Source organism: Diaphorina citri, unplaced genomic scaffold (genome assembly GCF_000475195.1).
Source record: "Diaphorina citri unplaced genomic scaffold, Diaci psyllid genome assembly version 1.1 scaffold125, whole genome shotgun sequence".
Taxonomy (NCBI): domain Eukaryota; kingdom Metazoa; phylum Arthropoda; class Insecta; order Hemiptera; family Psyllidae; genus Diaphorina; species Diaphorina citri.
In genome coordinates this window covers 33,874-58,181 of record NW_007377562.1, presented here as the reverse complement: position 1 = coordinate 58,181, position 24,308 = coordinate 33,874, and the positions used below count along the sequence as shown (strand labels likewise).

The window sequence follows — 24,308 nt, the reverse complement described above, 5'->3', positions numbered from 1 at the left end:
CTTGGACTTATGTCTCTGGAAATAACTGTCAAGGAAAATGCACTAAACATACGAGCTATTTCCTTAACTATCTTTTCTAATTAAACTTGCTCCGTATCATCAAGAATTCAGAACGACCGAACATACGAAGGTATATTTAGAAAGTTGTTTTTGCGACAGTAACATTGCAGGTAGGTACTTTCAAGTCAGTCGTTTTCATATCTTTGAAAGCGGAGAAACATGCAGGATGTTACAATTTTAACAAAGAAATTTGGCTATTAAAGAAACAGATCTTTACCTTAAAGCGCAATAGCAGTAAGTTTTAGCAGTTTGTCAGTTAAATTTAATTTGTTGTACTCGTAACTACTACCTACATATCTACGAATGAAATGAAAACATTTGTGTCTCTGTAAGTCATGACTTGAATTTTATTACCCTTGTGTAGTTTTGTGGACAATACCAAGCGTAGTCGGTTATGTTTGACTTCAAAAAGTCTCTCAGATAACTTTTGCCTCTCAGACAGCTCCCTAGCTGTCTGAGAGGCAATAGAACTCAGCTTGGCTTTCTACTCTTTTCTCTCTGCGAGGTTCTACCTACGTAGGTATCCAGGTATTCTCTGTACCAACATAATAAATAATTCTTCACACCTCGTAATAAAAAAAAGTTATTTATAACCTCGTTTCTTTTTAAACACAAACATTTCACCTCCCTCCTCGTTCACAGCGAGCTCGCTAGAAAAATATTTTTCATATTTTATGCCCCACATGAGAAGGAAAAACACATTCTTATATGCCTTGTCTCCTCCATTTCCCCATGCTCACAATATTCCTGACATAATAATTAGAATATTATACAGGGTGCCCTGTGTGAATAAGAAAATATGAAAATTTAAAGGAATGGATTATTTATAGTATTACATTTATTGCAGTAGCACAACAGAATGATTATTATTACCTATTATTTTGTAGGTGTATGAAGCAATTGAAGCATGTTAATTTTATTTTTCTCTTCTCCTTTAAAAAAAAAATCTTACCTTTTTATAACCACTCCCTCAATTTTTGAAAGAAATCAACTTCCAGGTTTCAGTGCACCATGTCATTTGGGCACCCACATACCAAAGGACTTACTGCACCAGGTAGAGAGAGAGAGAAAAGAAGGCGAGGAGGGGGAGGAAAATAAGAAGGAAGAAAGAAGCAGACGAAAACAGCGGAAATGAAATATATTTCCCGTAGGAGAAGAAGAAAAAAGAGCGGAACGGAGGATTATTTATAGTATTACATTTATTACAGTAGCACAAAAGAATAATTATTATTACCTAATTTTTGTAGGTAGATGCTTAATTATGTATATGAAGCATGTTTATTTTATTTTTCTCTTCGAAAAATTCTTGCCTTTTTATTATTGGATTGTTTTTCAACTTTTTTTTTTTTGCAAACTCAATTTTTGAAAGAAATCAACTTCCAGGTCTCAGTGTACCATGTTATTTGGGCACCCACATACCAAAGGACTCACTGCACCAGGTAGAGAGAGACAGAGAAAGAAAGAAGGAAGAAGAATAAGAAGGGGGAGGAGGAGGAGGAGGAGGAGGAGGAGGAAGAAGAAGAAGAAGAAGAAGAAAATAAGAAGGAAGAAAGAAGCAGACGAAAACAGCGGAAATGAAATATATTTCCCGTAGGAGAAGAAGAAAAAAGAGCGGAACGGAAAAAATGGAAAAGTTGTAATAATAGCAAGAGAGCAGGTTCCTACCTCCCTACTCTCCGTATTTATAGCAACATACAACTATAAATAGATGCCATACATCATCATGGAACACTATGCATACAAATATACCTACATGTAGAGATTATAAAGGTTGTTTCAAAAAGGTTTACAAGGTCTCAAAAGACAATCTGATACAGTCATGTAGATGATGTCTAGGTATACAGGTTGTAGGTCTTCACAACACAAGACGAGATACCATGGGATAACGTAAAGATCATATTCCAGACCGAATAGTAAAATTATTATTCCAGACCGATTTACCTAGTTTTGGTCTTGCCCTTAAGGATTCATATCTATCTCCATGTAACTATCTGCAACACTTTTATGTATGTACATTGTACCTTCTATACATATAGCGTCGGGAAAATAATGCAAAATAGGTACATCCTGGAATGCATAGAATTATGTAGGTAATCTAGGTACCTATGTCTAAATTTCTATTCTAGTAGAACATTAGGCAGGTAGTGTTTTTGACAGAGGGAATATTTCTATTGTTATTTAGAAGAACAGAAGTCTCAATAGTGTAGGTAGGTAGCAATAGCAATAGCAACTCGTTTGTTAAAATAATGGCGTCCCCACCACTCATTTTGTATGATCGCCTGGTATTAAAACTGATTTTGCAATGTGCTATACATAAAACATAATAATTTGCTTTATTTTCTTTTCTTAGTGCAAGAGAATAAATAATTACATGACAAGTGGATAAAATACAACCAAATACCCACGTATTCAAACTGCTTGAGAAGCTCCATTTAAGCTTGCCGAGGCACAAAGTCAATTTTCAGTTGTCAGCAGGAGAACAAAATTGATTCGCCATACATCATCATGGAACACTATGCATACAAATATACCTAATATAAAGAGTTTATAAAGGTTGTTTCAGAAAGTTTTACAAGGTCTCAAAAGACAATCTGATACAGTCATGTAGATTTGTAGAAGATGCCTAGGTATACAGGTTGTTTTGAAATAGAGGTCTTCACAAGACGGGATACCATGGGATAACGTAAAGTTCATAATTTCCAGACCGAATAGTAAAATTATTATTCCAGACCGATTTAACTAGTTTTGGTCTTGCCCTTAAGGATTCATATCTATCTGCATGAAACTACCTATCTGCAACAATTTTATGTATGTACATTGTACCTTCTATACATATAGCGTCGGGAAAATAATGCAAAATGCATCCTGGAATGCATTGAATTAATGTAGGTAATCCAGGTATGTCTAAATTTCTATTCTAGTAGAACATTAGGCAGGTAGTGTTTTTGACAGAGGGAATATTTCTATTGTTATTTAGAAGAACAGAAGTCTCAATAGTGTAGGTAGGTAGCAATAGCAACTCGTTTGTTAAGATAATGCTCATTTTGTATGATCGCCTGGTATTCAAACTGATTATGCAATGTGCTATACATAAAACATAATAATTTGCTTTATTTTCTTTTCTTAGTGCAAGAGAATAAATACCTACCTAATTACATGACAAGTGGGTAAAATGCAACCAAATACCGACGTATTCAAACTGCTTGAGAAGCTCCATTTAAGCTTGCCGAGGCACAAAGTCAATTTTCAGTTGTCAGCAGGAGAACAAAATTGATTTGAACTTTTAATATCCTGCTTGAGTTGACTTTTTACAAAATGACATTTGCAGTTTTTCGAAAGGTATTGTCTTGAGCCATCTTTTTTTTCTTCTTTTTCCAGTGGAGGAGTTCTGTGAAGCTTCTCCAAACAGTTTCAATTCCATTGAAAAGGGATTAAGTAACAGCCACTACAAATACAAAGTAGTTTCAGGTCGCTGTATGTACTTTTAATAATAATAGACTCTTGAGTGGAACCTAACCCTTAGAGCTCCATTATTATGTGGTCAAATTCTCAAATAAATGAGGATAAAATTCCATACCTCGGCTGGGATCGAACCCACGCCCTCCTGATTACCAGGCGAGCGTCTTGACCACTACACCACCGAGGCAGGTTACTTTTCATCACTTTATGTGTATAATATCTTGTTCTTTTTCCTCCTCCTCTTCTTCTTCTTCTCCTTTCTTTTCTTCTTCTTCTTAGCCTTTTCCCGTGTTCAGACAGGGTCGGCGTTTTACGTGAGCCTCTCAATCCACCTTAGGGTCTATTGCTTTATTTTCGTTTTAACCTTAGGAGAATATACGTATACATATAACATATTGGGTTTTGAATCATCCAGTATTAATGCAGCTGTTACTAGGCGAGCGTCTTGACCACTACGCCCGTCCCAAGGCTATTAGAAGTAAAGTTATGAGTTTGAAAATCTTACCTTTGTCATCGGCACTGAATTCCTGTTCGAAATTTTGAGTTTCATCATCTCCAGTCTTCATGGTTTCTTCAATGTCTTTTCTGGTTTTGTGACCGCGAAAAACTGCTTGAATTTTAGTGGCGGCCTTTTCAGTTTCCGGATCCTCTAAGTCGATATCTGGAACAGGATGGAAATTGGTAAAACATATTACTTGTCTACTCGTATAATTTTCCTAAAGATGTCATTTGAACTGTGTTTTGCAAATTCGTAGTAGAAATCTGTGTTTTGCAAATTCGTTCATGTCATTTGAATGGGCAAAGAACATTGTTATAATCACAGATTTGGTTATACAGTAATTTGGGTAACAGTAAAATATTACTGATACAAGGCATAAATAATACCTATTGATTTTTCTTAACTATCTATTAATTCATAGCTAGTAACTAGCTATTTTGTCCCTTCATTAAAAAGAGGGGAAAATCTATTAAAATAGAAGAGATAAACCGCGTTTTAGTCATAAAATTAGCGTTTCACTCAGCCACTCTTTGTAAACAGGAAGGAAATTGGCAAAATATAAATTACTTATCTATTATTTTTCTGGGGATGTCATTTGTACTATATTTTGCAAATTCGTTCATGGTTTTTGCATGGGTAAAGAACATTGTTATAAAGACATAGGTATTTGGTTGAAAACAAATCTAACGTACACACAAAAGGAAAATACCCTGTGACCTATAATTCAGTAAAATATTGAGACATACTAATGCTGATACAAGGCATAAATATTACCTATTGATTTGTCTTAAGTATTTATCCATAACATCCATAGCTAGTTACTTTGTGCCTACATTAAAAAGAGGGGAAAATCTATTAAAATAGAAGAGATAAACCGCGTTTTAGTCATAAAATTAGCGTTTCACTCAGCCACTCTTTGTGATAATGGCGTCTCCACCACTCATTTTGTATGATCGCCTGGTATTCAAACTGATTATGCAATGTGCTATACATAAAACATAATAATATTTGCTTTATTTTCTTTTCTTAGTGCAAGAGAATAAGTAATTACATGACAAGTGGGTAAAATGCAACCAAATACCCACGTATTCAAACTGCTTGAGAAGCTCCATTTAAGCTTGCCGAAGCACAAAGTCAATTTTCAGTTGTCAGCAGGAGAACAAAATTGATTTGAGGTTTTGAAACCCAAGGGATTTCCTTGTTCACCGCATATTAAAGGTTGAAGCTTCAGATACACTGGTATGTTTCATGAAATATGAATGCTCTCTAATGAACAACATGTTGTGTGCAGAACAACAGACTGTGGTTAGTGGTGGATCATCTATAATTCTGTTGTATAGCTTGCTGTATCGATCGAGGTTAACATAGTGAGATTGGACATTCGCTACACGGAGACAAAGGAGGAGAAGAAGGAGGAGGAGAGGGAGCGGAAGAAGAAGAAGAAGAAGAAGAAGAAGAAGAGGCATAAAGGTTTTAATAAAGATATAGGTACTTACCTACAATAAAGTAATAATCTTGTAATAATACCTACCAAGTATGTATTTAAGCAGTTCGAATAGGTTTAAATAGTCATTTTAGACCAGCAGTACCCTTTCCCCTATTTTATTGAGGATACTAACAACAGAAGTTATATGGTAAATAATGCACTGTGCTTGCCCTTCATTTGATTTCAGCCTATTTATAATTGGAAGTTTCACCAATCAATAATGATAAATATAATTTTTATAGTCAAGCCGCCACACCGTTTCCCAAGGCCCCCGTATTATTTGTTTCCGATAGCATACATAAATTGTGCAATATGCAATGGCCGGAAATTCTCTGGGGGATTGAAAGCGATAAATAAATAGGGCGAAATTACTGCCGTAAATTTCGCTGATTACTTATTATTCTAATAATTAGGTTACCACAGGAGCACATTATTTCTTACCAGAGACATATCTGGTTTAGATAAAACGGGTGACGTTAATTTACTCCAGGCTATTATTAGGGGTTCCCATCTCAGATAGGCTCGCACAAAACTGGAGCCTTGAAAATCTTGAATTTTCATGATTAAAGAAGGTACATGTTTGAATTTGTATGTATTTGGAGTAACTTTGAGGAAGAAAAATGCAGTTTATCAAAAGAAAATAACATTTTCTGCCATCAGAGGAGTCAAATAATCTACTGCGTATACAGTATACAGTTTATTAACTTCAGGATGCCTAAAAAGGTTTTCCGCTAAAGTTTAGTAAAACACAAGTTGCATCAAGCAGCAGGCAGAAAAGTTGGATACAGTTTACCGAAAACTTGGACTTATGTCTCTGGAAATAACTGTCAAGGAAAATGCACTAAACATACGAGCTATTTCCCTACCTTTTCGAATTAAACTTGCTCCGTATCATCAAGAATTCAGAACGACCGAACATACGAAGGTATATTTAGAAAGTTGTTTTTGCGACAGTAACATTGCAGGTCGGTACTTTCAAGTCAGTCGTTTTCATATCTTTGAAAGCGGAGAAACATGCAGGATGTTGCAATTTTAACAAAGAAATTTGGCTAAAGAAACGGATCTTTACCATATAGCGCAATAGCAGTAAGTTTTAGCAGTTTGTCAGTTAAATTTAATTTGTTGTACTCGTAACTACTACATACATATCTACGAATGAAATGAAAACATTTTTGTCTCTGTAAGTCATGACTTGAATTTTATTACCCTTGTGTAGTTTTGTGGACAATACCAAGCGTAGTCGGTTATCTTTGGCTTCAAAAAGTCTCTCAGATAACTTTTACCTCTCAGACAGCTAGGGAACCTGACGTTACCCTATTTATGGCTATAGAACTCAGCTTGGCTTTCTACTCTTTTCTCTCTGCGAGGTTCTACCTACGTAGGTATCCAGGTATTCTCTGTACCAACATAATAAATAATTCTTCACACCTCGTAATAAAAAAAGTTATTTATATTAGCAGTTTGCCAGTTAAATTTAATTTGTTGTACTCGTAACTACTACATACCTATCTACAAATGAAATGAAAACATGTGTGTCTCTGTAAGTCATGACTTGAATTTTTTTACCCTTGTGTAGTTTTGTGGACAATACCAAGCGTAGTCGGTTATGTTTGGCTTCAAAAAGTCTCTCAGATAACTTTTGCCTCTCAGACAGCTAGGGAACCTGACGTTACCCTATTTATGGCTATAGAACTCAGCTTGGCTTTCTACTCTTTTCTCTCTGCGAGGTTCTACCTACGTAGGTATCCAGGTATTCTCTGTACCAACATAATAAATAATTCTTCACACCTCGTAATAAAAAAAGTTATTTATAACCTCGTTTCTTTTTAAACACAAACATTTCACCTCCCTCCTCGTTCAAAGCGAGCTCGCTATTATTCTCACATAAACCTGGCAACGTTGTAATGTTGTCTCTGTACGAAATGGGAAGATGAAAAGATAGGGGAAGTTTCGCAAGAGATTTTCCTTTGGAATTCCCAGCAGGATATTCGGTAGTAGGTACCTACAGCTACAGATAGGGAGACTGTGAGTTTTGATTGCCTTTTGAAATCGAAAACAAAAGGGTAGGAAGAGTAGGATCCTAACCTAACCAATATTTAAATGTTACATCTAGAAATTATTTAGAAACCTATTAGCTAGGTAATTCGTTTTATGATTCGGTAATAGCCCTGCGGGGAGGGCCGAGGGGCCAAGGGTCAATTCTAACTTTCTTTCAAAGCGGAAATAAAACTATTAGAAACTCCTGACACCCAACACAGAAGTTTCTCTACAGCTTTTCTTTCAATGAGGCAATGACTGCAAGTATGGTACAGAACTACGTTATTTATAACCTCGTTTCTTTTTAAACACAAACATTTCACCTCCCTCCTCGTTCACAGCGAGCTCGCTATTATTCTCACATAAACCTGGCAACGTTGTAATGTTGTCTCTGTGCGAAATGGGAAGATGAAAAGATAGGGGAAGTTTCGCAAGAGATTTTCCTTTGAAATTCCCTGCAGGATATTCGGTAGTAGGTACCTACAGCTACAGATAGGGAGACTGTGAGTTTTGATTGCCTTTTGAAACCGAAAACAAAAGGGTAGGAAGAGTAGGATCCTCTAACCTAACCAATATTTAAATGTTACATCTAGAAATTATTTAGAAACCTAAATAATATTAGCTAGGTAATTCGTTTTATGATTCGGTAATAGCCTTGCGGGGAGGGCTGAGGGGCCAAGGATCACTTCTAACTTTCTTTCAAAGCGGAAATAAAATTATTAGAAACTCCTGACACCCAACACAGAAGTTTCTCTACAGCTTTTCTTTCAATGAGGCAATGACTGCAAGTATGGTACAGAACTACAGATTCGGTAATAGCCCTGCGGGGAGGGCCGAGGGGCCAAGGGTCACTTCTAACTTTCTTTCAAAGCGGAAATAAAATTATTAGAAACTCCTGACACCCAACGCAGAAGTTTCTCTACAGCTTTTCTTTCAATGAGGCAATGACTGCAAGTATGGTACAGAACTACAGACCTTTACGTTCATAGTTTCATCGTGGAAGTTTTATTTTCACAAGTATTTTCCCTCGTAGTGCCAGGCACCACAAAGATCGTGATGGAAATTTTCACCGTTCTCTTCATGTGAACTCGAAAAAAATACACAGAAAAGGCAAAAAAGTGGGAGGTATAAGCTCGCTCCCACATTTACGAGTATGTAACCTACATTACTATGTTATCTCAGGTCGGGAATTATAATCGCTACACCTATTTCCATATTTGGTTAGTTTCAAGACTTTAAGTTACTACACCTACTTACATTTTCGGTTAGTTTTAAGATTTCAAGTTGAATATTGGGAGGTATAAGCTCGCTCCCACATTTACGAGTATGTAACCTACATTACCATGTTATCTCAGGTCGGGAATCATAATCACTAGGTACCCCTATTTCCATATTTGGTTAGTTTCAAGACTTTAAGTTACTACACCTACTTACATTTTCGGTTAGTTTTAAGATTTCAAGTTGAATATGGTCCAATCAATTCAGGTAATCTTTCAATAATTTAGCAAATCACTGAAAATCGGTTTTATCAAAGTCGTCAGCAAAGACATAAAATGGCATTACGAGTATATCCTATCATGCGTTATGTGTTATGTTATAGCGAGGATTTCAGAGGAACCAAGAAATATCTACCCCTTTAAGGAGTATTTCTCCTACAAAACTACAGTACATAAATGGAAGTGGTATAAACAAACCATAAACATTAATGTAAAGGAAACTAGGTAATTAAAAAATGGCATTATATCCTATCATGCGTTATGTGTTATGTTATAGCGAGGATTTCAGAGGAACCAAGAAATATCTACCCCTTTAAGGAGCATCAAAGTCGTCAGCAAAGACATAAAATGGCATTATATCCTATCATGCGTTATGTGTTATGTTATAGCGAGGATTTCAGAGGAACCAAGAAATATCTACCCCTTTAGGGAGTATTTCTCCTACAAAACTACAGTACATAAGAAGTGGTATAAACAAACCATAAACATTAATGTAAAGGAAACTAGGTAATTATTATTTGAGTAAGAATTTACTTTTGTTTGAACTCAAAGGAAGAACGTAAACTTTATACCTTTGTACACAGGAACTTTGCTAACGAAATTACATACAACAGTTCGCCTACAATGGTTGCGAGAGAAGCGAGGGTTAAGTCCGAACAAGGAGTCTAATCCTTGTTCATAAGAGAACTTGAGAGCTCTAAAGACTAGATACTCTAGATAGGAAATCTAAAATCCCTCGGGGTTCAACCTACTCCCTGGATTGTTAGATAACTCTGAACTATTTCGGTAAAACAATGCTGATTTCCAAGTTTTTGGAACAAAACCTTGAATATCCCCTTGTCGTGCGACATTTGTGTCAGGCTCTGTGACAAGAAGACACGTTTGCATATTTTTTTATTATTTATTTTATGTTTTGTCTAGCTTTTTTTATGTCAAGCAACGGGAAGATTAATCATGAGAAGGATCAAGCACAAGCAAAAACTACCTCGGTATTTTCACATTTTTTTTACCAAGAACGTAAACTTTATACCTTTGTACACAGGAACTTTGCTAACGAAATTACATACAAAAGTTCGCCTACAATGGTTGCGAGAGAAGCGAGGGTTAAGTCCGAACAAGGAGTGTAATCCTTGTTCATAAGAGAACTTGAGAGCTCTAAAGACTAGATACTCTAGATAGGAAATCTAAAATCCCTCGGGGGTTCAACCTACTCCCTGGATTGTTAGATACCTAACCCTGAACTATTTCGGTAAAACAATGCTGATTTCCAAGTTTTTGGAACAAAAACCTTGAATATCCCCTTGTCGTGCGACATTTGTGTCAGCTTCTGTGACAAGAAGACACGTTTGCATATTTTTTATTATTTATTTTATGTTTTGTCTCTAGCTTTTTTATGTCAAGCAACGGGAAGATTAATCATGAGAAGGATCAAGCACAAGCAAAAACTACCTCGGTATTTTCACATTTTTTTTACACATACAGATTCTATAGTTTTCACAAAAATGCAGGAAAATCTGGGAAAGCCTTCATCGTTTGTTATTACCGCAACAATATATAAAACCGCCTGTATGAGTAGTATGAGGTTCCTTGCCTGTTTCATAGCATACCCATCCCTTAGTATGTCCCTCGTCAGATGGACGCAATACCTTCTGTAGTGCTGATGGTACAAAAACAGTTAGCCTTTGAATTATTTTTTGACGACTTGAGGGACCGATTTGGGGCTTTTTGAAAGTCATACAAGAGCTCAAAAACAATACCACGGGACTAACCAACCAATTTATTCTATTTTTAAACTTTATCTGAGCACTCGTAATACACATCAATGTTGGGTAGCTAGGCAACTAGATCCTCCACAAACCCTCTGGTTGGGTGAAAGAGCTCGTTTTGAAGAATTCTGCCACAGTAAATAGAGATATAAAAACATCATTGTATAATACAGAGTGTTTCAAAAGTCCGGGGACCCCTGAATATTTTTTGAACGGCTAAAGATGGGAAGCTGAAATTTAGGGTAGTGATTTGAAGAACGTAAACTTTATACCTTTGTACACAGGAACTTTGCTAACGAAATTACATACAACAGTTCGCCTACAATGGTTGCGAGAGAAGCGAGGGTTAAGTCCGAACAAGGAGTCTAATCCTTGTTCATAAGAGAACTTGAGAGCTCTAAAGACTAGATACTCTAGACTCTAGATAGGAAATCTAAAATCCCTCGGGGGTTCAACCTACTCCCTGGATTGTTAGATAACCCCGAACTATTTCGGTAAAACAATGCTGATTTCCAAGTTTTTGGAACAAAAACCTTGAATATCCCCTTGTCGTGCGACATTTGTGTCAGACTCTGTGACAAGAAGACACGTTTGCATATTTTTTATTATTTATTTTATGTTTTGTCTCTAGCTTTTTTATGTCAAGCAACGGGAAGATTAATCATGAGAAGGATCAAGCACAAGCAAAAACTACCTCGGTATTTTCACATTTTTTTTACACATACAGATTCTATAGTTTTCACAGAAATGCAGGGAAATCTGGGAAAGCCTTCATCGTTTGTTATTACCGCAACAATAAAACCGCCCTTATGAGTAGTATGAGGCTTCGTTACCTGTTTCATACTTCTGTGACAAGAAGACACGTTTGCATATTTTTTATTATTTATTTTATGTTTTGTCCCTAGCTTTTTTTTATGTCAAGCAACGGGAAGATTAATCATGAGAAGGATCAAGCACAAGCAAAAACTACCTCGGTATTTTCACATTTTTTTTACACATACAGATTCTATAGTTTTCACAAAAATGCAGGAAAATCTGGGAAAGCCTTCATCGTTTGTTATTACCGCAACAATAAAACCGCCCTTATGAGTAGTATGAGGCTTCGTTACCTGTTTCATAGCATACCCATCCCTTAGTATGTCCCTCGTCAGATGGACGCAATACTTTCTGTAGTGCTGATAATACAAAAACAGTTAGCCTTTGAATTATTTTTTGACGACTTGAGGGACCGATTTAGGACTTTTTGAAAGTCATACAAGAGTTCAAAAGCAATACCACGGGACTAACCAACCAATTTATTCTATTTTTAAACTTTATCTGAGCACTCGTAATACACATCAATGTTGGGTAGCTAGGCTGCCTTTGAATTATTTTTTGACGACTTGAGGGACCGATTTAGGACTTTTTGAAAGTCATACAAGAGCTCAAAAGTAATACCACGGGACTAACCAACCAATTTATTCTATTTTTAAACTTTATCTGAGCACTCGTAATACACATCAATATTGGGTAGCTAGGCAACTAGATCCTTCACAAACCCTCTGGTTGGGTGAAAGAGCTCCTTTTGAAGAATTCTGCCACAGTAAATAAAGACATAAAAACATCCTTGTATAAACGTAGTATATGTACATATAAGGTATGACAATCGATATATACCCATTGTTCCTACACAGATAAACTCACACCTCTCACATACACACTTGAAAAATGTATAGGGCTCATGCTCTCATTATGTTTATGATTCCATACAAGCCATGTTGTCAGCTGTAAATCTGGCCAAGAGCTTTTACCTCATTCATGAACCTGGCAACAGCTTTTATCCCCATTCATAAATTCTCATTTTGCTCTCAGTACAGAAAGAGTGGTAGTAATGTTAGTCGTCAAAGTTGATGGTATTTTACAGTGCCTTAAAATCCTATGATGGGAAGAAGAGAAGAAGTGTTTGTAAAGGTGTGTCCAAACATAGTTGACCGGCCGTCGATCGACGAGGTGATTCTATGTTGTCGAGGCAGTGTGGACGGTTCAGTCTACATCGATCGACTAAGTGTGGACACACCTTAACACTGCACCCTCTTATGGAGTTAGTTAGGAAGGTATGTCCTGGTCAGCTCAAAACAAACTAACCTTTTGTGTGTATTCCACAGAGAAAAGTATGCACAATGAAAGTTCAAAAAAGTACCTCCTACATAACTACCTATACGGATGTAGGTAATAAAGGTAGAAAGGTACCTATTTAAAACTGTTGCTTGTAGATAATAAAACTTTACAGTTTACATCATATGGTTCTAAAAATATAAAAAAAGGTAGGAGGAGGAAGAGGGAGGAGGGAAAAAAGAGGGAAAAACTTTACATGGATAATGTTGTCTGTTTACATCGGGGAAAAACTACATTAAATTTTACTTCTTTTTCGCCGTATCGTATGGAAGAAAAAGACAATTCCACTGCCATGCTGTGTCAGGAAGAAAGGAAGAGCAAAACTTTTCAATTTTCCACGCCAAAACAGCTTTTATCCCATTCATAAATTTTCATTTGCTCTCAGTACAGAAAGAGTGGTAGTAATGTTAGTCGTCAAAGTTGATGGGATTTTACAGTGCCTTAAAATCCTATGATGGGAAGAAGAGAAGAAGTGTTTGTAAAGGTGTGTCCAAACATAGTTGACCGGCCGTCGATCGACGAGGTGATTCTATGTTGTCGAGGCAGTGTGGACGGCTCAGCCTGCATCGATCGACTATGTGTTGACACACCTTAACACTGCACCCTCTTATGGAGTTAGTTAGGTAGGTATGTCCTGGTCAGCTCAAAACAAACTAACCTTTTGTGTGTATTCATTCCACAGAGAAAAGTATGCACAATGAAAGTTCAAAAAAGTACCTCCTACATAACTACCTGTACGGATGTAGGTAATAAAGGTAGAAAGGTACCTATTTAAAACTGTTGCTTGTAGATAATAAAACTTTACTGTTTACATCATATGGTTCTAAAAATATAAAAAAAAGGAGTACGAGGAGGAGGAGGAGGAGGGGAAAAAAACTTTACATGGATAATGTTGTCTGTTTACATCGGGGAAAAACTACATTAAATTTTACTTCTTTTTTGCCGTATCGTATGGAAGAAAAAGACAATTCCACTGCCATGCTGTGTCAGGAAGAAAGGAAGAGCAAAACTTTTCAATTTTCCACGCCATAATATTTGGCCCGATAGAAAAATCAAAATGTGAGTTCCAAAGTTAGAAAGAATAGATAACAATAACATGTTGAAAGGGAGGGAAAAACTTTCAGACAGTTAAACAAATCCTAATCATACATACCTATATGACAAGCTTTATCCATTATCATTCTTCTTCTTCTTTTTTCTACTCGCGTTCAGACAGAGTCGGGGTTTTTCGCCAGCCTCTCAAACAGCCTTAGCTAGGGTGTTTGCTGTTTGCTTTGGGTTGATATTTGGTTTTGACTACAAAAATTTTACAAGTGGATGCCCTTCGCACTCAACCTTTGTTAATTCTTTAGCAAGAGAACATTATCCTTTCTTCAAACAGCCTTAGCTAGGGTGTTTGCTTTGGGTTGACATTTGGTTTTGACTACAAAAATTTTACAAGTGGATGCCCTTCGCACTCAACCTTTGTTAATTCTTTAGCAAGAGAACATTATGCTTTCCGTATATCTCACTCTGCTCTCCCTTCTGAACTAAGATTTAGGTACCGTTGAAGCCTTGGTGACTATTTTTTTTTTTTTTGAAATCTCATTCTTATTCAGTGGAACAGCAGAACCTTTGGTTGCACCCTATACTTTCGCTACTCCCATGGTTGGAAGTTTCTTCTACTTCGGCTTCCCTCCCTTGTACCTCTCTTGCCTTCCCCTCCTGATCTTACTTTACTCCTCATTCTTTTGCTCCCTCTCACCATTCTCTCCAAACTCCAAATTAAAATGGGAAACACACACAACAAAAGAAAAGTAAAAATCTGTGCTGGGGTATGCTTCCCTTGTACTTCTCTTCCCTTCCCCTCCTGATCTTACCTTACTCCTCATTCTTTCGCTCCCTCTCACCATTCTCTCCAAACTCCAAATTAAAATGGGAAACACACACAACAAAAGAAAAGTAAAAATCTGTGCTGGGGTATGCTATTCTTTCCCTATTCTCTGCTTATTCATTCAACTTGCCCGGGGCAATTGAAGAAAACCTCTTCCGTCAAGAGAGAGAAAGACGGCGTGCTACTCCCATGGTTGGAAGTTTCTTCTACTGCGGCTTCCCTCCCTTGTAACTCTCTTCCCTTCCCCTCCTGATCTTACCTTACTCCTCATTCTCTCACTCCCTCTCACCATTCTCTCCAAACTCCAAATTAAAATGGGAAACACACACAACAAAAGAAAAGTAAAAATCTGATGTGCTGGGGTATACTATTCTTTCCCTATTCTCTGCTTATTCATTCAACTTGCCCGGGGCACTTGAAGAAAACCTCTTCCGTCAAGAGAGAGAAAGACGGCGACGAAAACTTGGACTTATGTCTCTGGAAATAACTGTCAAGGAAAATGCACTAAACATACGAGCTATTTCCTTAACTATCTTTTCTAATTAAACTTGCTCCGTATCATCAAGAATTCAGAACGACCGAACATACGAAGGTATATTTAGAAAGTTGTTTTTGCGACAGTAACATTTTCATTGGGTATCTAGGTGAAACGGACATCTCCACTAGTCTTTAATTTATTGCACATTGCATAATCAAAAATATTGTACGGCGCTCATACAAATTTAACTTTTTTCGGATAAGGCGTTTTAACACAGGAATACCTACGCACTTCGCAGTTGAGCCGTTTCAATTTTCAATGCTTTTATGTGTTTGACTGTACAACCTTACCTTCAAATCTGTAATTAGGTAGGTGTAGGTACTTAGGTATAAGGAAATTATCATCGGAAAATTCGAGGTGCATTCATAGAAGAAAAAGTCACTGAAGAAATTATTCACTTTTTGTTTGTTTATTTTGAGCAACTCATGTTGTCTCCGCCATAATTGAATAAATCTTCTCCCCCACGACACTGACTTTCTACCTCTCACTACCATTTTCATCCCTTGGAAAATCAATTGAAACATTGGTGTTTGACATGGTTGGGTGGCAGAGACACTGTGTCATTCTGTGTTCTGTCACATGCACACCGAATTACAGTCTAACTGGAAATTTGATTTTCAAGCCTTGCATGTCAAATTGACGTTTGGGACATCTCCCCACCTCCCGGAACAATCACGTGCTGTAAAGAGGGGGTGGCGGGGCGACACTCATTGAATTTGCATTTCTTCTTCTTCTTCTTTTTCAAAAAGACGGCGAAACAGAGATAGGGACACGAACGATAGTTATGGTTTAACAATGAAGTTCAAACAGCAGGTAGGTACAGGGTATCTAGGTGAAACGGACATCTCCACTAATCTTTAATTTATTGCACATTGCATAATCAAAAATATTGTACGGCGCTCATACAAATTCAACTTTTTTTCGCATAAGGCGTTTTAACACAGGAATACCCTGGTCGTTCACTTATAAAAGTTTGCACTTCGCAGTTGAGCCGTTTCAATTTTCGATGCTTTTATGTGTTTGACTGTACAACCTTACCTTCAAATCTGTAATTACGTAGGTATAGTAACTTAGGTATAAAGGAAATTATCATTGGAAAATTCGAGGTGCATTCATAGAAGAAAAAGACACTGAAGAAATTAATCACTTTTTGTTTGTTTATTTTGAGCAACTCATGTTGGCTCCGCCATAATTAATAAATCTTCTCCACCACGACACTGACTTTCTACCTCTCACTACCATTTTGTTCATCCCTTGGAAAATCAATTGAAACATTGGTGTTTGACATGGTTGGGTGGCAGAGACACGGTGTCATTCTGTGTTCTGTCACATGCACACCGAATTACAGTCTAACTGGAAATTTGATTTTCAAGCCTTGCATGTCAAATTGACGTTTGGGACATCTCCCCACCTCCCGGAACAATCACGTGCTGTAAAGAGGGGGTGGCGGGGCGACACTCATTGAATTTGCATTTCTTCTTCTTCTTCTTTTTCAAACCACTCTTGCACTTTTATGAGCGATTTTTTTTCTATTTGTAGATCTTTTATTTTATTTCATAAGGTAGGTAGGTATTAGGTACATATCTAGATCTTATTATTATTATTCCTGTAAAATTTTGAAAATTATTATCTAAGGCCCTAGAATTTGCAAAATTAAAGGAAAATTGTCGAGATAAAACTTTAAATTTACTTTACTCGTTGAATAAAGCACCTACACTTTTATAAAAACACTTTTTATCTCGAGTACCTAGGTACCTGTTATAGTTTGCATAAATTCAAAAAAATGTTTTATTTGCATTTGACAAATGTGTTCCAGATACATAATTACCTACGTAGGTACCTACCTATTCTATGTTGCAGTGACTAATGATGTAACAATATTATGTAGGTATTCCATTGTATTTTTGTATCTACCTACATACGAGTAGATACCTACTTTATTATGAGTCTGGTACATCCTTTAATTTTTCACACAATAGAATGAAGTACCTATACCTACCTATACACACACCTACTCCTACATGTACAATTGTATTTTTTGAAAGGGAACAGAGTGCAGAGTACATTCATCACAAAATTATTAATTTATGGATGATACAGCAGATGAAGATTGAACAATTGTATTTTTTGAAAGGGAACAGAGTGCAGAGTACATTCATCACAAAATTAATAATTTATGGATGATACAGCAGATGAAGACGAGTTGCAATGAAACACTTTCACTTTTTTTTTCTTTTTTTTTTCCAAGATGTTTTATCTCATATGTCCCGAAATAAGAGAAAAGAAGGACATGTTTGGAGAAAGACAGTCGTTCCGAGAATGAACCTTTTCTAGGCATCTAGTCACGCAATTTCCTCATTTAAATAACAATAAACCATAGACCGATTTTTCTTCTTGATCCGGACTACCAATCTATTTACGTACATATCATCTATGTATCCTGTTCCTTTTACTACATAATAGCAAATAGATATACATATGACGACCAATTGTCATCACTCTGATCGGGTGTACTGCGTGTCACCTATTCAAATAATAGGACAGGTGGGGCATAATGGAGGTAAACATTGCCAATGTAGAAACATAGCCGCATGTTCCCATCAGGTTTGGTACTTATTGTTCGGTTGATCTTTATTTGCCCAATAACGTTTTATACTGTTTCATTCTAGGTGTGAATTAATTATTACCATTATACAACAATTATTGTGATACCCGTATCGCTGAAGAAATACAAATAGGTAAAAAGTTATAATATTATGTATTCTACTAGCAGAACTAGGAGGTTGAATTTATAAATACATATTTAGTTATTTGATGGTTATTGCACCGGTGTTTTAAATTGACTTTAGTAGGACGGTCTACTATTATTGTTTATTTTGGTCAGAGAAAATCGTGAGCAAAGGCCACTCGAATCTATTTTACTCTCTCCATAAATTTCAGATGTTAAATAAATAATGAGATTCGCCTTTTGCGAAGTCGAAGAACCTTCAACTCCAAAAAAATGTTTCCTCGGAAACAAATCAAGTTTGGAAACTAGGGCAGAAGTTAGAGCAAAGGTTTTTAGGTGTATTTGGAAAAAGCTCACGTTCCAAGCTTGAAATTTGATAAATAAAAGTTATAATATTATGTATTCTACTAGCAGAACTAGGAGGTTGAATTTATAAATACATATTTAGTTATTTGATAGTTATTGCACCGGTGTTTTAAATTGACTTTAGCAGGACGGTCTACTATTATTGTTTATTTTGGTCAGAGAAAATCGTGAGCAAAGGCCACTCGAATCTATTTTACTCTCTCCATAAATTTCAGATGTTAAATAAATAATGAGATTCGCCTTTTACGAAGTCGAAGAACCCTCAACTCCAAAAAAATGTTTCCTCGAAAACAAATTAAGTTTGGAAACTAGGGCAGAAGTTAGAGCAAAGGTTTTTAGGTGTATTTGGAAAAAGCTCACGTTCCAAGCTTGAAATTTGATAAATTATGGCCTTTCCTTTTTCTAGGCCTTTGGAAGAAAAAAATTAGAAAAAAATCTGATTCACCATCGACTAGAGCTACAATACCTACATACATATATTACACATACAATATCAACTTTTTTACTTCCGAGATTAGAACATTTTTTCTTCTTTTTTTACATAGAACATAGATCATTCCAACCAACATAATTATTATGTAAGCCAGACCATCTCAAGGTCTTCCATTCTTTTTCTTAATTAAAAAATAAGCTCTTCTGAGATCAGTTTAACAAGTCTAAAAAAAGAAAATTTATAAACAGAAAGGAAAAACTTAAAGCTACATGGAAAAGGTTGTTTAATCCGATACTAAAAGTAATCTCCTTTCTTTACGCATAAAAAATAAAGGCCAGAAAGGGCGAGATATAAATAAGGAGAACAAAAAACAATAGCAAGGTTCATTACGTATTAATGGTCACTATCCCGTCTATAAGGAAAAGGTAAGACTAGTAAGAGCAAAAAGAAAGGAAAACGACCGTGCTTTGAGCCTTTAATGCTTCCTTAGCTAGCTTTACAATAGGAACTAGGAACTCGGGCAGCCTTTACAAGATGCTATCAAGACGGGTGAAATACCTGTTATGAATCTAGGAGTACTTTTTAGAGTCCATATTTTAGATAGGATCTGCTTCTACGGATGGGTAAACCATTTTTTATGTACATTTTATGTTGTTGTACTAAACATATTTTGCATGCATAATAAATGGAAAATTGTAAAATAAAGGAAATAATGGAAACTTCTAAAATAAAACGAGTAAAAATGTTGTTACCAAGATATGAACAAGCAGATCTGATATCTTTTGAGTGATCGATCATTTCATTGATTGTAATGTAAACTGAAGTACATATTTTCTCTTTAAACTATTGGAAAAACTAACAATGGGGCCAAAAAAATGGAAAAATGAAAGAAAAAGCAAATGGTGAATATAATGAACTAATAATGAAATCAAGAGACTCAAAGGCTTTTAACAGCACTTGTTGATAGCATTTATTTCCTAGACTGAGACTAGATGCAATTCTCTAACAGCTTTTACTTTATACAGTGTGTGCTAAAACTCACGAGAAAGTAACGCTTGGGCGGTGAACTTGTATTGGAAAATGTTTGAATTTTACATGTGAAAACCTACCCTGTATAACTGCCGTCTAGATTTACACCAAGAAATTTACATTAGATAGGTAGAGAGGTTTTTTCCCCAGTTGTTATTTTTAGTCCCCATGTAGAGTTATGAGGCAGGACAAAGTTATTACTCTGCAAAAAGGCCGAAACCAGAAGATCGGATTTTTTTATTCGATAAGCAAAAATATTATCGAGAGAGGTAATTATTTTTCACCGTAACTGGAGGAGATTAAAGGTACTTCTCCTTCTTCTTCTTCTTTTTCAAACCACTCTTGCACTTTTATGAGCGATTTTTTTTCTATTTGTAGATCTTTTATTTTATTTCATAAGGTAGGTAGGTAGGTATTAGGTACATATTATCTAGATATTATCATTATTATTCCTGTAAAATTTTGAAAATTATTATCTAAGGCCCTAGAATTTGTAAATGTCTGAGAACCAAGGGATGGAAAATTACTGCGTATTTTGAAGTTCGATAGATTACGGTGCCTAATAGCTACCCAGACTAGACTAGACTTAGTAATAAAATATAGCTACCTATAGTAATAAAGTAAGTAAAAGAAGATGAACCTATAGACAGAGTTTCGAAATTCGTCGCGTCAGAAATCGGAAATGTCACTTGTCAGTCAGAGAGCGATCGAGCCAGACAGTCAGGCAGTCTTCCTCGATTGACCTACGTCACGTGCGAATGTCTCATTTCATATTACTAATGTCAATTCTGAAAACATGTCACGTTGATATAATATCATCATTTAGTATAGGTGCTAATGTGCTAAATGTGCTAATATTGGCGACGATTTGATGAGTAATAATGACAAATACCTACCTGTTGTTGAAACTTTGAACTGTAAAAGAATCAATGATCCTCGATTGACCTACGTCACGTGCGAATGTCTCATTTCATATTACTAATGTCAATTCTGAAAACATGTCACGTTGACATAATATCATCATTTAGTATAGGTACTAATGTGCTAATATTGGCGACGATTTGATGAGTAATAATGACAAATACCTACCTGTAGTTGAAACTTTGAACTGTAAAAGAATCAATGAAGGATAAACTTAGAAGGAAATCTCTTATACCCATATTATATTGAACATTTATTCCAAACTCCGTTAAAATTGGACAAACCTCTCGAAAGCAGTCGCCGAACAAAAACAGACCGATAGGGAAAATAAAATTAAAGGAAAATTGTCGAGATAAAACTTTAAATTTACTTTCTTGTTGAATAAAGCACCTACACTTTTATAAAAACACTTTTTATCTCGAGTACCTAGGTACCTATTATAGTTTGCATAAATTCAAAAAATGTTTAGAATAAAGCACCTACACTTTTATAAAAACACTTTTTATCTCGAGTACCTAGGTACCTATTATAGTTTGCATAAATTCAAAAAATGTTTTATTTGCATTTGACAAATGTGTTCCAGATACATAATTACCTACGTAGGTACCTATACCTATTCTTTGTTGCAGTGACTACGTTGTATAGCTTGCTGTATCGATCGAGGTTAGCATTGTGAGATTGGACATTCGCTACACGGAGACAAAGGAGAAGAAGAAGGAGGAGGAGAGGGAGGGGAAGAAGAAGGAGAAGAAGAAGAAGAAGAAGAAGAAGAAGAAGAAGAAGAAGAAGAAGAAGAAGAGGCATAAAGGTTTTAATAAAGATATAGGTACTTACCTACGATAAAGTAATAATCTTGTAATAATACCTACCAATTATTTATTTAAGCAGTTCGAATAGGTTTAAATAGTCATATTAGACCAGCAGTACCCTTCTCCTATTTTATTGAGGCCAAATTCTCAAACAATATTGAGAACAAAATTTTGCACCTCGGCTCATGGGAATAATCTCGCATCCTTCTGTTTACTAGGCAACAAAATTTTGCACCTCGGCCCATGGGAATAATCTCGCATCCTTCTGTTTACTAGGCGAGCGTCTTGACCACTACGCCCGTCCCAAGGCTATTAGAAGTTATGAGTTTGTTTACTAGGCGAGCGTCTTGACCACTACGCCCGTCCCAAGGCTATTAGAAGTTATGAGTTTGAAAATCTTACCTTTGTCATCGGCACTGAATTCCTGTTCGAAATTTTGAGTTTCGTCATCTCCAGTCTTCATGGTTTCTTCAATGTCTTTTCTGGTTTTGTGACCGCGAAAAACTGCTTGAATTTTAGTGGCGGCCTTTTCAGGGTAAAATCAACACCACTTCAACTTTGCTTTGGGTTTTTTCTGCTTAGAACAAACAGGGGGTTTATTTTCTTGCAAATATCCGAAGTTCATGTTCGATTTTGCGGTTAGGTTTTCAGAAAAGTTCCTTGAAAGGATGCCAAAGAAAACTATGAACTTCTCAACTTTTTCCAACAATGAAGTTTTAAATAAAAGTTGTTGAATTAAATGATACCTAGGTACCTATTTCCATTTCAATGAAATGATAATTATAAATTCATTTCCCCGAACGCTTACAGCACATAGGGGACAGGTGTTCTCCCGGCTCCACGTATGACAATCGATACATACCCATTGTTCCTACACACATAAACTCACACCTCTCACATACACACTTGAAAAATGTACTTTTGAAGAATTCTGCCACAGTAAATAGAGATATAAAAACATCATTGTATAATATATATATATATATAACGTATGACAATCGATACATACCCATTGTTCCTACACACATAAACTCACACCTCTCACATACACACTTGAAAAATGTATAGGGTTCATGCTCTCATTATGTTTATGACTCCATACAAGCCATGTTGTCAGCTATGAATCTGGCCAAGAGCTTTTACCCCATTCATAAACCTGGCAACAGCTTTTATCCCATTCATAAATTCTCATTTGCTCTCAGTACAGAAAGAGTGGTAGTAATGTCAGTCGTCAAACTTGATGGGATTTTACAGTGCCCTTAAAATCCTATGATGGGAAGAAGAGAAGAAAAAAGTGTTTGTAATGGTGTGTCCAAACACAATCGACCGGCCGTCGATCGACGAGGTGATTCTATGTTGTCTAGGCAGTGTGGACGGTTCAGTCTACATCGATCGACTATGTGTGGACACACCTTAACACTGCACCCTCTTATGAAGTTAGTTAGGTAGGTATGTCCTGGTCAGCTCAAAACAAACTAACCTTTTGTTTGTATTCCACAGAGAAAAGTATGCACAATTGAAGTTCAAAAAAATACCTCCTACATAACTACCTATACGGATGTAGGTAATAAAGGTGGAAAGGTACCTATTTAAAACTGTTGCTTGTAGATAATAAAACTTTACAGTTTACATCATATGGTTCTAAAAATATAAAAAAAAGGTAGGAGGAGGAAGAGGGAGGAGGGAAAAAAGAAGAGGGAGGAGGGGAAAAAATATAAAAAAAGGTAGGAGGAGGAAGAGGGAGGAGGGGAAAAAGAGGGAAAAAAACTTTACATGGCTAATGTTGTCTGTTTACATCGGGGAAAAACTACATTAAATTTTACTTCTTTTTTGCCGTATCGTATGGAAGAAAAAGACAATTCCACTGCCATGCTGTGTCAGGAAGAAAGGAAGAGCAAAACTTTTCAATTTTCCACGTCATAATATTTGGCCCGATAGAAAAATCAGAATGTGAGTTCCAAAGTTAGAAAGAATAGATAACAATAACATGTTGAAAGGGAGGGAAAAATTTTCAGACAGTTAAACAAATCCTAATCATACATACCTATATGACAAGCTTTATCCATTATCATTCTTCTTCTTCTTTTTTCTACTCGCGGCGAGATATAAATAAGGAGAACAAAAAACAATAGCAAGGTTCATTACGTATTAATGGTCACTATCCCGTCTATAAGGAAAAGGTAAGACTAGTAAGAGCAAAAAGAAAGGAAAACGACCGTGCTTTGAGCCTTTAATGCTTCCTTAGCTAACTTTACAATAAGAACTAGGTATCCAGACAGCCTTTACAAGATATCAAGAGGGGTGAAATAGGTACTTGTTAGGAATCTAGGAGTGATTTTTTTTTTTTAGATTCAAAATATCTTGGAGTGCTTTCTAGATTCAAGACTTTTGATAGGATCTGCTTCAATGGATGGGTACACCTTTTATTTTGTAACTTTTCTGTTGTGTGCTACACATATTTTGCATTATTAATAAATGGGCAGTATTAATAATAAAAATGTTCTTACCATGATATGAACAGGCAGGTCTGAAATCTTTTGAGTGATCGATCATTTCATTGTTTAGATACCTATTCCATAATAAACCCAATAGATATTGTAATGTAAATTGCCGGACTAACTAACAATGGGATCAAAGAACGGAAAAATTAAAGA

At 36.1% G+C, this 24,308-nt stretch overlaps 1 protein-coding gene across 1 annotated transcript in view; it reads right to left on the bottom strand.

The window, feature by feature from the left end:
- The window catches only part of LOC103524910 (neuromodulin), a 49,585-nt gene extending 44,623 nt beyond the window's left edge, over nt 1-4,962 (bottom strand). Inside the window, exons 1-2 of the mRNA XM_026820182.1 lie at nt 4,932-4,962; nt 4,025-4,180 (exon numbers count right to left, since the gene is read on the bottom strand). Of these exons, the coding sequence (XP_026675983.1) occupies nt 4,025-4,180; nt 4,932-4,962 (187 nt within the window). The remainder of the gene's footprint in view (nt 1-4,024; nt 4,181-4,931) is intronic.
- Between the last annotated feature and the right edge of the window lie 19,346 nt (nt 4,963-24,308).